Source organism: Maniola hyperantus, chromosome 8 (genome assembly GCF_902806685.2).
Source record: "Maniola hyperantus chromosome 8, iAphHyp1.2, whole genome shotgun sequence".
Lineage (NCBI taxonomy): Eukaryota > Metazoa > Arthropoda > Insecta > Lepidoptera > Nymphalidae > Maniola > Maniola hyperantus.
The window spans coordinates 14976622-14991064 of NC_048543.1; the positions used below are offsets into that span (position 1 = coordinate 14976622).

A 14443-nucleotide genomic window follows, 5' to 3' on the forward strand; every position below is an offset into this window, starting at 1 on the left:
GTCAGTCAGTCAAATCACGTTTTCCTTTTATATATTTAGACTACTCGTGTTCTACGGATATGCCTACTTAGTTTTAGGGTTCCGTACCCCAAAAGGAAAAAAGGAACCCTTATAGGATCACTTCGTTGTCTATCTGTCTGTCTGTACGTCATTCTGTCGTGTCTGTCTCGAAAACTTATAGGGTGATTCCCGTTGACCTAGAATCATAAAATTTGGCAGGTAGTTAGGTCTTACAGCACATATAAAGGAATATATCTGAAAAACATGGACTTGTGGTTACACCACGCTCGCGCTCACGTGCCTAGTTTGCTGCCTCTGCCATAGAGGTAAGGTCCGTGGTCCACGAACACGAGCAAGCGTTCGCTGTACAAAGGTTCGGCCCAGTATCATGGAATATCATGGAGTATCATAGAATATAATAATATTATATGGCTGTAACAGACGGACAAATGCAAATTTATCCAAGTAGACACTCGACCAAATTAGTGTAGAAAAAACAAAATACTCCATGCATAGGTAGGTAACTGCAGTATATGCACCAGTTGTACCTATGTAATATAATAAACTAGTATACCTATAGACATGCTGTGATCTTCACGATCCGATCGGATGATTGTATCCTACCTAGGTAAGTACCTAGGTAAGTACCTACTCCCGTGAGGAGTTGCTGGATCTCCCATCGGGCGCGTCCCCGGGGTGGTGGATAGGGGAATGCCTCCCAGATATGGGTGGTACCGGGGAAATCAAATACCCGGCGCGAACCAAAACCAGTAGGCATGGGCGTGCCTTTAGTCCTGTAAGATGCGGCCTAGGGGACTTCACCCCGACAGAAAAAGCAAGCTGTGGTTCAGCAAAAAAATGGAAGCGAATAGTAAAGATGATGTACCCCAGGTGGGTACCGCAGCTGGTTTACCCTGCGGAGAATCCCACACTGAACCTAGTTCAGTCAGCCCTGCCGTATCTGGGGAGGGCAACTATCGCTTTACACAAGGAGCTAATAATACAGACACGGAGGATGAAAAGCAGAAGAAACTAGAAGATCTGATAAACCCGTTTGCAAGAAAAGACTCTATCAGGAGAACCCCACCGGGAACCGGAAAACTAACGAATCCGCCTGTAGAGGAAGAACAAACCGGAGACACTGAAGAACAAAAGAATACCGACACAAGGAAAGAGACGCCGACATCGGAAGATCGACCAAAAAAAAGGAAGAAACTGTCGAGCCCCATTACACAACAAGTTGGAGAAATTCAACCTTCGACAGAACTAACAAAACTGAAAGCAAGGAGTGACGCACTGAATACTTTTACAAAAGACAACAAAAATGTTCATAAAGAAATCAAGAAGTTCGCAATGGAAATTGCAAGCTTAGTTAAACAGGCGATTACAAGACACAAACACGACACGTATACAATCCAAGAATTGCGGAAAGAACTACAGGAATATAGAGAGACACAAGAGTGCAGATACACTAAACTAGAAAACGAACTGCAAGAACTCCGGATAGCATACGAAAAAAGATTCCAAGACATAGAAAATCACGAAGGGGACAAAGAACATAACTGCTACAAATGCTCCGGACAGGAAAATAAATTTAATCTAAATAAGTCAAAAATAAACAACTATGAAGAACTTGCCGAGGTTATTGAATTAGACTGGAGTGAGGATAGTTTCAAAAATGTTCAGACTGATCACGGGGACCTGTTCAATAACACATTTGAAAATGTTGTATATTTTTGCGATAAAAATAAAGAAAGGCAAACTAAAACTGGGAAAAGAATTCTAAACAGACATCCGGAACTGTCGGAAGGAGAAAGGATAGCCTGCAATGGTGGAGGCTATACGAGTATCAAGCAACATACTACATTTAACACTAAGGAAGGCGGTCATGTAAGGGAAAAGAACATTATTGCTTTCTTCTACGACCCAACAAAGCAAGAGGACCAAACCCAACGCGATGTTTTTCAATTGTGCCAGGAGCTAAGAAAACTGAGTGAGGAATATGAGACACGAAGGATAACAGTGGTGGCTCCCCAAACAATAAAAACGGGAAATATGAAGAAAATACTAGAGGCCACATTTCAAGTAACAGAGTTCAGTTTAATACTGAGAACAAGAAAAAAAAAGAAAGAGTACAAAGAGAGGAAGAAAAACGCAGGTGATAATAACATTATAGTAATAGAAAGCAAAGAAGCTACTTACGCTGACACAGTCAAAAAACTTAAAGATGGCTTAAAGAACAGTGATACTCTAGAATATATAAAAGGTGTTAAAAAGACAAGTTCGGGAAAAGTCCTAGTTAGGGTCTCTGAAACTGCGGACAAGGACGACGTCATTAATAAACTAATTGAGAACTGTAAGATAACGGTGAATAAAAAGATGAGGCGAAAGTTCCTACATATTAAAGATGTAGATTCAACCGCAGATGAAGAAGACATAAAGGAAGCAATGCTTAATACAAACTTAATTAACTATCACGATCAATTAGAAGTCAAAGCACTACGCCCAATGAAAAATGGGAATCAAATAGCTACGATTTGGATGGAGGAGACAGATTGCAGAAGGCTCTTGGATTTAGAGAAACTGAGGGTAGGATTAAATATATGCCAACTACAAGAGAGAATTGAGATATTAAGATGCTACCGCTGTTGGGCGTACAACCACAAGGCAGCCCAATGCAGAGGAGAAGACAGGAGCGAAAAATGCCGAAAATGTACCGGAGATGGCCATAAAGCAAAAGACTGCAACGAGGAATCATTTTGTCCAAATTGTGAGGAACGGGGTCACACAGCCGGAAGTGGTACATGTGGAGTTTTCCAGAAAGCTTTCAGAATGGCAAAGAGTAACAAAGGCTGGAGAAACAAAAATATTTCACGTTCACAGTCCTCCAGATAAATGCAAACAGGAGTGTAAGCGCACACGATATGGCCACCGTTGTTGCAGCCGAGAGAAAATGCGACTTCATCGCTATCAGCGAACCAAATGTAAATAAGTGCAAGCTTAAAGGAAAGCATAGCTATAGCGATGTTAATGCAGATGCAATGATTTTAAATTTTAGCAAGAAATACCAGGTTAGATCTTTTCGTTCTGTAGACTGTTTCGTGTGCATAGAGACTGCGGATATCGCACTATACAGTGTCTATATGAGCCCGAATAAATGTACGCTTGAGGATTTTAAAAACAATCTTTATAAAATTCAACAGGACATACTTGAAGTTCACGGGAAAAGTAAGAGAGTTATTGTAACAGGAGATCTTAACGCAAAACATCCCTGCTGGGGCGGAACACATACAAATAAAAGAGGAGAGGAACTGCTGGAATGGATACATAGACTAGATCTAGTTATTTTAAATGATGGCAGGCAGCCCACCTGTGTTCGACAGAATGGAAATTCTTTCATAGATGTCACAATTATTAGTGGAATGCCTACAAAAGAGAAAATATTGTGGTCTGTTCTAGAGGAAGAATCTTTGAGTGATCATAAATTTATTTTAACCAATATATGTAGGACAAGAGGAGGGAACAAACCTAAGTATAAATACGGTAAGACAAACTTAGAAGAATTCAATAAAAGCTTTAGGAGTGAGATAGAAAGTAGAGAAATGGATTATGTACAATGTGAGAAAGCTTTTAGCAATGCATATAAAACTAGTACACCTCGGATAAGATGTGACAATGACTACATGCTCCCATACTGGTGGAATGAGAATGTACAGAAGAAAATTAAAGAGACAAGACAGAAAAGAAGAAAATTTCAAAAATGTAAAGTTCCAAATGAGAGAGAAATACGGAAAGAAGAATACAGAATTTCTAAAATAGAGCAAAAAAAGATCATAGCTGCAGCAAAAGCGAAAGCTTGGGATACTCTATGCAGAGGCCTTGAATCCGACATATATGGTGATGCTTACAAAATTGTGAAAAATCAAATGCAAATCCCAAACCCCAAAATTTGTCTATCTCTAGAACAAAAAAAGGTCATTTTTAAAAGCCTATTCATAACCTCTGTATACTTGACTACCCCAACAAAAGAGGTGATTGAAAATGTAGACTTTGAAAGCGTCGCTTTCACCCAGGATGAAATAAATGACAGCGCCAAAAAAATTAAGATAAATAAGGCCCCAGGACCGGATGCAATACCACCAGAAGTAGTAAAGTCGGCTATCTGCAATAACGTAGAGTACTTCACCCACCTTTTTAACTACTTATTAGGACAAGGAAGCTTCCCCGATAGCTATAAAATTGCAAAGCTCATACTGATTGATAAGCCCAAAAAATCTCAAAATGAGCACACGAAGTACAGACCTATCTGCTTAATAAATGTTATTGCTAAGACATTTGAGAGACTTGTGAACATCCGGCTAACACAGGAGATTGAAAGAAGTGGTGGATTACACAATAATCAGTATGGCTTCAGACCCGGCAGAACAACGATTCACGCTGTTGAAGAAGTAGTTCGTGCAGCAAAAGAAGCTAAGCATAAAAACCAGTGGAATTCACTTATTCTGATCGACGTCCGAAATGCTTTCAATACGGCGACATGGTCGATTATAATCAAGAAGCTAAGGTCTCGGAAAGTCAACAAATACATAATAAATGTAATAGTGGACTACTTTACAAACCGACACATCCAACTTGACAGCAAGGTTAGGGCAGAGGTAACTGGCGGAGTACCACAAGGATCAGTACTAGGCCCTACCTTGTGGAACATCCTATACGATGATGTAATGAACATAGATGTCCCGGAAGGAGTCAAGCTGGTCTGCTACGCGGATGATTTGGCGATATCTGTAACCGCAAATGATGCATACGAGATGGTGATTAAAGCAAACGAGACACTACACGCTGTTGACCTATGGATGCGACAGAATAAATTGGAGATCGCACCAGAAAAAACAGAAGCCGTCATCTTCAATAGAAGGAAAAATGCTCATAGCATATATTTTGACTGTGGAGGTATAGTGGTAGTCCCATCGTCCAGTGTTACATACTTAGGAGTCAAGCTGGATTGGGGGCTAACCTTCGGCCCACACATAAAGTCTGTCTGCGAGAAGGCTTCTAGGACCGCAGGGGCCTTGTGCAAAATACTCCTTAACACAAAGGGCCCACGAGATAACAAAAGACGAACGCTGGCAATGGCTACCCAATCGATAATCCTGTATGCTGCGCCGGTGTGGGAACCAGCAATGAAGTTCGCAGTGCACAAAAGGCGAATCCTAAAAGCACAACGTGTGCTGGCGCTTCGAGTATGCTCGGCTTATAAAACTGTATCAACGGACGCAGCGCTGGTACTGGCGAACCTAATACCTATCCACTTACTGGCTCTCGAGAGAACGGAGACAAGAAACATCAAAAACTCCGAACAAATCAGAACCTCGAAAAAGGAAACCCTCGCAAGATGGCAAAGAGAGTGGGATAGCTCGACCAAAGGTAGATGGACACATTGTCTCATTCCAAACCTGGAAAAATGGACAAATAGACAACATGGCCGACTGTCTTACCGACTGACGCAGCTTCTAACAGGGGACGGGGTATTCATGGACTTCCTCGTACGCATTGGTAAAAGACAAGATGCTAGATGTTTTTACTGCAGCGAAGTTGATGATGCGATGCACACAATATTTGCATGTGCAAAGTGGGAAAAAGAGAGAAGAGAGATCGTCAGTAGAATGGGAGACATAACAGTAGAAAATCTAATAGAAAAAATGCTGGAAAATGAGAAAAACTGGACAGCTATAACAGACTTTGCTGAAATAATAATGAAGGAAAAGGAAGACGAAGAAAAAAGAAGAGGAAAATAGTAAAAGACAAGAATGTTGCTGTGTTGTAGGCTGAAAGGCGGGTACACGGTCAACAAGAAGACAGCAGGGGTTTTTAGCCGGTAAGAGTCCGGCTCTACCTACGGGTGTCCATGAGGATTTTCCCCTGCTGCATTAAAAAAAAAAAAAAAAAAAAAAAAAAAGGTAAGTACCTACTGTCTACCTACCGCCGACATTCAAGTATGATGACGCGAAGGGAATTGGTCGGAAATGTAACTCAATGGAGCACCCTGACCGATATTATATGGGTCAGGATATGTTGACTTCATAAGGTTAGCAGTCTATTTTTGACACCCAACGGAAAAGGAAGACATACATGGATTTTTTTAACGCTGAGAAATGCGTTTACGCATCCCGCCCTCCTGGAAGCCCGCCAGCTGACCAGCCAGCCAAGGAGGGAAGGTATGTGGGGCTGGCCGGCCGAGAGGCGATCGGAATATACACACTAAAACCCAGCGGCGCTCCTGCGCGTCGCCTGGTGACTGGGTACGGGAACACCGAAGCAAACCACCGCGACCCAGCCAGCGACATCCGCCGAGGCGGACCCTCCACCAGGGACCCCGCTCGCGAGGTCCCCACACCGCACGTCCGAGGCGCACCGACGAAGCGCGTGCGCCTACCAACCCGGGGACCCAACAGGCGACAACTGCAGAAAACATACATAGACTGCTAAAATCATAACCCTTATTTTTGGCTTTGCCGTAGTCGGGTAAAAATCGGTCAAGTGCGAGTCTGACATGCGCACAAAGATTTCTGGGAAAGGATATAGTAAGTTTGATTCTGTACCATCGTACAAGAGATAACACTTTCATCATCATCATGATCAACCCATCGCCGGCTCACTACAGAGCACGGGTCTCCTCTCAGAGTGAGAAGGGCTTTGGCCATAGTCTAACACGCTGGCCATGTGCGGATTGGTAGACTTCACACACCTTTGAGAACATTATGGAGAGCTCTCAGGCATGCAGCTTTAATCACGATGTTTTCTTCACCGTTAAGGCAAGTGATAATTTAATTAATTAAAACGCACATAACTCCGAAAATTAGAGGAGCGTGTCCGGGATCGAACCCCCGGCCTCTAATTAGAAGGCGGACGTCCTAACCATAAAATGAAAATGAAAAATGAAAATGAAAATGAAAATCTTTTTTATTCGTATAAACTTTTACAAGTGCTTACGAATAGTCGGATGCATCTACCACTGGTTCGGAATGCCTTTCCTGCCGAGAAGAACCAGCAAGAAACTCGGCGGTTGCTCTTTTCAAATATTTGATATAGGTACAAAATTATGCCATGTATAAAATAGTATTTGCAGTCTTGTGCGTTGCTGGAACGAGCTGCAGGTCAAATCCACGCACTTTTATCATTTAGATAATCTTCAATTGTGTAATATGCTTTTTTCAGGAGCATATTTTTAATAGATTTTTTAAACTTGTGCAAAGGTAAGTCCAAAATAGTTTGCGGGATTTTATTATAAAAGGTAATACCAATACCCACAAATGACTTTTGGACTGTCCTGAGGCGGAAGGCAGGAGCTGCAAGTTTGTTTCTGTTTCTAGTTAGCCTATTGTGTAGATCACCAATTTTCTTGTAACTAAGAATATTTTGTCTTACAAAAATTATGTTATTATAAATATATTGAGAGGCTACAGTAAGGATATCTATTTCCTTAAATTTCTCTCGAAGGGAATCGCGTGGTCTTAAGTTATAAATTGCGCGTATTGCCCTTTTTTGTAATACAAAAATTCTCCCAATATCTGCCGCTTTACCCCATATTAAGATTCCATAAGACATAATACTATGGAAGTAAGCAAAATATACTATCTTTGCGGTTTCCACGTCAGTTAACTGCCGAATCTTTCTAACAGCGTAAGCGGCAGAGCTTAATTTGCTAGCAAGAGTTGATAAACATAGGCTATCACAGCTTCTTAACTCAAGAAACAACACTTTTATTTTTGAATTATTTATTATTTGTTGTTATAGCGGCAATAGAAATACACATTCTGTGAAAATTACCATTCTCGACCTATTGCGGTTCACGAGTTACAGTACAAGCCCGAAAGTAATGTACATCGACGTTTAGAAGGAGATTTGTTGAGCACTGTCTCGGTCGTGGAGACCGACAAAACGTCATATGGGTATGAGTGACAGAAACAACGCTCTACAAAGCTGAAATGACATTCTAAAGGCCGATGTACATTACTTTCTGCCGCTGTACAACCCGCTGACAGACAGACGGACGGACGGACAGTGGAGGGCTGGAGGCTTAGTAACAGGGTCCCATTGGCACCCTTTGGAACTCGGGTACAGTATCCTAACATAGGAGTGTTATAAGTTTGACCGTTTTGTTCTGACAGTAATTTGTTCGTAGCACTAATCATTGGGTCAAAAGGATTAACCGATTTGAATCGTTGTCATTGTCAACCGATAGACGTCCACAGCTGGACATAATATAGGTCTCTTGACTCCCACACGACTGGTTCATGCGTAACTCGATGTTTGTCCACCTAGTGGGGGATGTCGTGACAGACCGGTGCTCGGTAGTAGTAATAGGTCATTAAATCAGAGCGCTTCTGTGGGATGTCGAGGGTCTGATGTTCGAGCAGACATAAGTTTAGGGTATCATGAACGTAGTCCCATAGAATAATACGGGGCTAAAAGTGATGAGTAGAGGTCTCAACAATCTACAAAGCGTCATATGGGTATGAGTGACAGAGACAACGCTCTACAAAGATGCAAAATGACATTCTAAAGACCGATGTTCAACACTTTTGGCCGCGTGTTGTAAGTTTTTTTTTTTTTTTTTTTTTTTTTTTTATTCAGATACAAGTTAGCCCTTGACTGCAATCTCACCTGGTGGTAAGTGATGATGCAGTCTAAGATGATAGCGGGCTAACCTGGAAGGGGTATGGCAGTTTTTATTAAACCCATACCCCTTTGGTTTCTACACGGCATCGTACCGGAACGCTAAATCGCTTGGCGGCACGGCTTTGCCGGTAGGGTGGTAACTAGCCACGGCCGAAGCCTCCCACCAGACCAGACCAGAAATTTAGAAATTATAAAATTCCAAACCCCTGCCAGGAATCGAACCCGGGACCTCCCACTATTAAGACCACAGCGCTCACCACTGCGCCAGGGAGGTCGTCAAAAGTAGATGGTAATTTGAATTTTTCATTTACATATTTTATGAAATTACTAGCATATGCTCGCGACTTCGTCCGCGTGGACTATACAAATTTCAAACCCCTATTTCACCCCCTTAGGGGTTGAATTTTCAAAAACCCTTTCTTAGCGGATGCCTACGTCGTAATAGCTATCTACATGCCAAATTTCAGCCCAATCCGTCCAGTAGTTTAAGCTGTGTGTTGATAGATCAGTCAGTCAGTCAGTCAGTCACCTTTTCCTTTTATATATTTAGATTATATATTTAGATTATCACTAGCCCAGAACGATTATGCTTAGATACTACTTACTGGATAAAATTTATTGTAAGGAAGAAGAAAAAAACGAATTTCAGTTTTCAAAATAAGTATTTAATAGTCATCGCAGCAAAATACACTTTTCCATTTGTCATTTAAATTATTGTTTTCTTTACAAAAATACATACAATAAATATCAAAGTGTTACACTATTTATTTTATTTACCCCTAGATACGTCCATTCATTAATATTACGATAATTATTATAGTAGGGTAGGTATCTGTGGCCCTACCGCGGTTGTTTGACAGCTACAATGTCACGATCGCAATCATCTCTGATTGGTTAATGCTCGCTCACTATTGGCCACAATGCATTGTTGCAACAAGAATCGCACATATTCAGCCAATCAGAACAATTGAGATTGTAATAATGATTGATGCAGGTTTTAGACAATCGCACTACAGGTATCACTGACTTACACGTAGGAATACCTACCTACTTTTTCCTAAGGTCGTATAGGTATTATTTAGGTACTTAGATTTATATGTACTTTCATAAAGGCTAGACGGCTAAATTATTATTGTACAGTAAAGTTCCGACAGCTTTCTTTCAGTTTTCTTGTTCTGTTCGCAGCTCCACAATAATAATTTAAGTAGGTACTAGGTATATAAAAGGAAAAGGTGACTGGCTGACTGACTGACTGGTCTATCGGGTGGTGATCGGGTTGAAATTTGGCATTCAGATAGCTATTATGACATCCGCTAAGATTTTTGAAAATACAACCCCTTAGAGGGTAAAATAGGGGTTTCAAATTTGTGTAGTCCACGCGGACGAAGTCGTGGGAATGAGCTAGATATTGTAAAAGCGGTTTTAGAGAGAAACTAGAGTTTTCTCTGCACTTTTTACGCTCCATTTGACATACGAGATGGGACGCGTACAAAAATTTGCTTATACGGGCAAAAAAAAACGTAGGTAACCTAAAATAAAACCGCTGGAAAAATGCTTGGATTTTTATATACCGCCTTTATAGAGATCGTATATAAAACTCAATATATCAGAATTTGCTAAATAAATCCGTTAGGCGCTTGAATAATTCTGAATATTAATCGACTGTTTATTATCACTACCCCTATTATAAATGCGAAAGTGTGTTTGTTTGTTGGTTTGTTGGTTTGTCCTTCAATCACGTTGCAACGGAGCAACGGATCGACGTGATTTTTTGCATGGGTATAGTTTAAGACCTGGAGAGTGACATAGGCTAATTTTTATCGCGGAAAATCAAAGAGTTCCCACGAGATTTTTAAAAACCTAAATCCACGCGTACGAAGTCGCGGGCATCAGCTAGTAATTTCATAAATACTTAGAAGTAATTATTACTTTTTTTTAAAGAAAATATAAAAAAGTACGATTATTATAATATGAATAAATAAATAAAATATTCATAAAATAATTCAATTAAAACAACTGTAAGCTAGCTGCAGTATCTACGCGGCAGAAAATAATGTACATCGATCTTTAGAGAGAGGTTTTCTAAAGCATCGTCTCTGTCGTTGAGACCGACAAAACGGCTTATGTGTATGAGTGACAGAGACAAAGCTCTACAAAGCCGATATCTCATTCTAAAGGTCGATGTACATTATTTTCTGCCGCGTACTGTACCTACTTAGATCACAATTTATAGGTACCTACATAATATTATTATACTTACCTAAGCATCTTAAAAAAAGTATAACATTATAAACATAATAATTGTCATTTTACATTGTCGTCACACGAGTAGATATTATAGACCAGAGGGGAAGCTTCACACTAGCTCACGCACACCACGACGTGCCACGCCCAGTTTGGCGGCAAACGGAGCGTCCGTGACACGTCGTGGTGTGCGTGAGCTGCGCTAGAGTGAGTGAACCTACAGCCAGCCGCTAGCATAAAGCTTCCCCTCTGGTCTATATGTATATCTACTCGTGTGTTGTCGTTTTGGAATGCAATTTCCCTGTAGCTATACCTATATAGATATAGATTTTTTACGACCGTTAAAATTCAATTCCAGGGAAATACTTTAAAAAAATCAATCATAGAAAATATTTTAACCACTGCTCAATAATTATGTAGATGTATCTACTACTCTTAATTTCTCTTCTCTTCTCTTCTCTTCTCTTCTCTTATCTTCTCTTCTCTTCTCTTCTCTTCTCTTCTCTTCTCTTCTCTTCTCTTCTCTTCTCTTCTCTTCCCCTCTCCTCTCTTATCTCCTCTATATCTTATCTTATAATTCATTACTTATTTATTACTTAGTGACCGCCAGCGGCTTCGCTCGACGAAAATATGATAAATCAACTTTATTTCTTATCCCGTGGGAATTTCAAAAAATCTGACATTATTCCTCGTCTACCTACATTATTTAGACAACCGCAAAAAATTTCAGTTTTCTAATGATAGGTCTGTTTATCAGTTAGACAGGAGTCAGGACTTTTCTTTTTCAATGTACTGAATAATTCATGATTATTATTTAAAAATGATAATTTGGAAATAAGGTAGGTATTTTATAATATAAACAGTACCCTTATTATAAATGCGAAAGAGTGTTTGTTTGTTGGTTTGTCCTTCAATCACGTCACAACGGTAGGTGCAACGGATTGACGTGATTTTTTGCATGGGTATAAATAAAGACCTGGAGAATGACAAGCTACTTTTTATCACGGGAAATCAAAGAGTTCCCACGGGATTTTAAAGACCTAAATCCATGTCGCGGGCATCATTCAGTCACATTATAAAATACCTACCTACCTTCCCTTCCTAAAAATCCCTTTTTGACTAAACATTACAAAAAAATCACTAATTTCATTTTCAAACCAAAGTCTAAAATAAATGGTGGTTTCCTAAAATTTAAATAAAGCTCTTTAAATTTATTTTATAAAATATATAGGTATTATAATTACTTACCTAATTATACACAATAAATTAAACAGTAGATATTTAATCGAGTAATATTACAACATGCAAAGAAGCAAATATTTATCATACCTACCGTTGTATAAGTCCCGCAAATTGTTATTGTGCTGGAACCACCGTTTGACGTTAGCCGAAATAAAAATATAACATCATCTCGAAACTAGTGGCTGACGTCACTAAAATGGCGGCCACGCACATTAGCAATTTGCGGGACTTATAAGTAAAAAGTAGAGCTTTTAATTTATGGCATTAACTACACTAACACAAAGTGAAGTGCAAAGTGAACCAAGAAAGAATCAGCCCCCCAATTGTGTAAGAATAACCATTTCATGGCTATCGCAATCATCAAGAAATTCTGCGCTTTGATTGGTTGATTCGCTGTTTACATTTTTTCACAGCCAATCAAAGGGCAGAATTCTTGACGATTGCGATAGCCATGAAATGGTTATTCTTACACAATTGGAGGGCGGGCCCGACGTTCATCGGCGAATCAAACACTTCACAAGGTAATTCTTAGGCCCTTCATACATTGCGATGCTCGCAAGAGACGAAACCGCAGTCGCATGCCAGTAGAATACATGTTCGCTACTCGAGTTTCGTACTAAGCTACTAAATTTTTTTACAAAAAAAATAAAAACCGACTTCGATACACAAACACTAAAAATTGAAAAATAATTTAATTTATTACCGAATATATTATGTATACAAGAGTTAATATAGTTCCATAATAATACTTTTTGGTGCCGGTGCCAATTGGCTTTAGCTGCGCGAATCGTCTAGACTTCATATTTTTATGAGACTCCACAATGGCACCTCATTGGCACCGACCCCAAAAAATATTATTATGGAACTAGATTAACTCTTGTATACATAATGTATTCGGTAATAAATTAAATTATTTTTCAATTTTTAGTGTTTGTGTATCGAAGTCGGTTTTTATTTTTTTTGTAAAAAAAATTTATTCCACAATTTTTAGTGGTCCCATGGAATTATGCTATGACTGGTTAAAAATCTACTGTTTAATAAGCAATTTACTCTTATCCGTTGAGGAGTTTCAGTATCTATCTTCGAAGATGTTCATCAGATCTTCACCAAATTTAAATGGGACCAACTTTGAAGTATACCCTTTCAAACAAAAAAAGAATTTTCAAAATCTGTCCAGGCGTCTTCGAGTAATCGGGGAACATACATAAAAAATAAAAAAAGATTCCGACGAATTGAGAACCTCCTCCTTTTTTTGAAGTCGGTTAAAAAACAAATAATTATTCTTCTTGAACTTTAATCTGATTTTTGCCGAGATTCGTAAGAGATGCAACGCGCGGGTGACGACAAGCTGGGAATCGCGAGACTAGTAGCAGATGCGAGGATACCGGTAGCCAAGTGTGCCAATCACCATACAAATGTATTATGTATGTGAGATACTCCTCATTCCTCAGCGACTCATCTTCGAGACTCGAGTAGGATACTAGTCGTTTGTAAGTATCGCAAGGGCCTTACACCTACCTTTAACACCAGTTTTTCAGGTTTTTTTCGGATTTACGGTAGGCCCGCGAACCGTGACATAATTATGTTTATATGAACTAGTTGAGGACCGGGCGTGATGGCGCTCATTAGGATAAAACAATGGGGGCTTTCGAAATGTTGGTAGGTAGGTATATAGATGAGAATCTCTTGGGTACAACTTGGTCAACTTGTCAAGAACATATTTTGACTACAAAGTCTAAGCAAAGATCTTGAAATCCTGAAAACCGTAAAAGAGCGGAAGTTGGAGTACTTTGGCCCATTGAATTATATTATATTACTTCGTATGGACAGGAATAATGTGAAAGGGACAACATCACGTGGTGACATGCCAATTTAGGTTAGTCACAATGAATAAGCAACATTAACACGTTTACATAGAGTTCAATTTGATCTCGGCTTCGTCTTTTGGTTTTTCTGAGATGATCATGTCATGAGGCTTGGTGTAGGGAGACTTCTTGGCGCAGCACGTGGCCGCGGTGACGATGAATGCGAACAGGATGGCGGCGCACGCGCACACCGTGCCGCCCCAGTCCAGGATGGCACGTACGGTACGCAGCTCCGACAGAACAGCCTCGTCGACTGTTACTCGCTGCTCCACCCAGAATATTGGGAACATCATTTTTGGCACCTTTTCGTAGAGACTGAAACAAATAATATTAATTTTTTTTTTTTTTTGAATAAAAATATTTTTAATTTTTTTTTTTTTTTTTTTTTTTTTTTTAATACAATAAAACTT

The 14443-nt window shown here is 39.8% G+C and overlaps 1 protein-coding gene across 1 annotated transcript in view; it reads right to left on the reverse strand.

Moving 5' to 3' along the window:
- Positions 1-11365: 11365 nt before the first annotated feature.
- Positions 11366-14443, reverse strand: part of LOC117984340 (protein peste-like) — a 76551-nt gene continuing 73473 nt past the window's right edge. Inside the window, exon 10 of the mRNA XM_034970965.2 lies at positions 11366-14348. Within this exon, the coding sequence (XP_034826856.1) occupies positions 14078-14348 (271 nt within the window). The 3' untranslated portion in view covers positions 11366-14077. The remainder of the gene's footprint in view (positions 14349-14443) is intronic.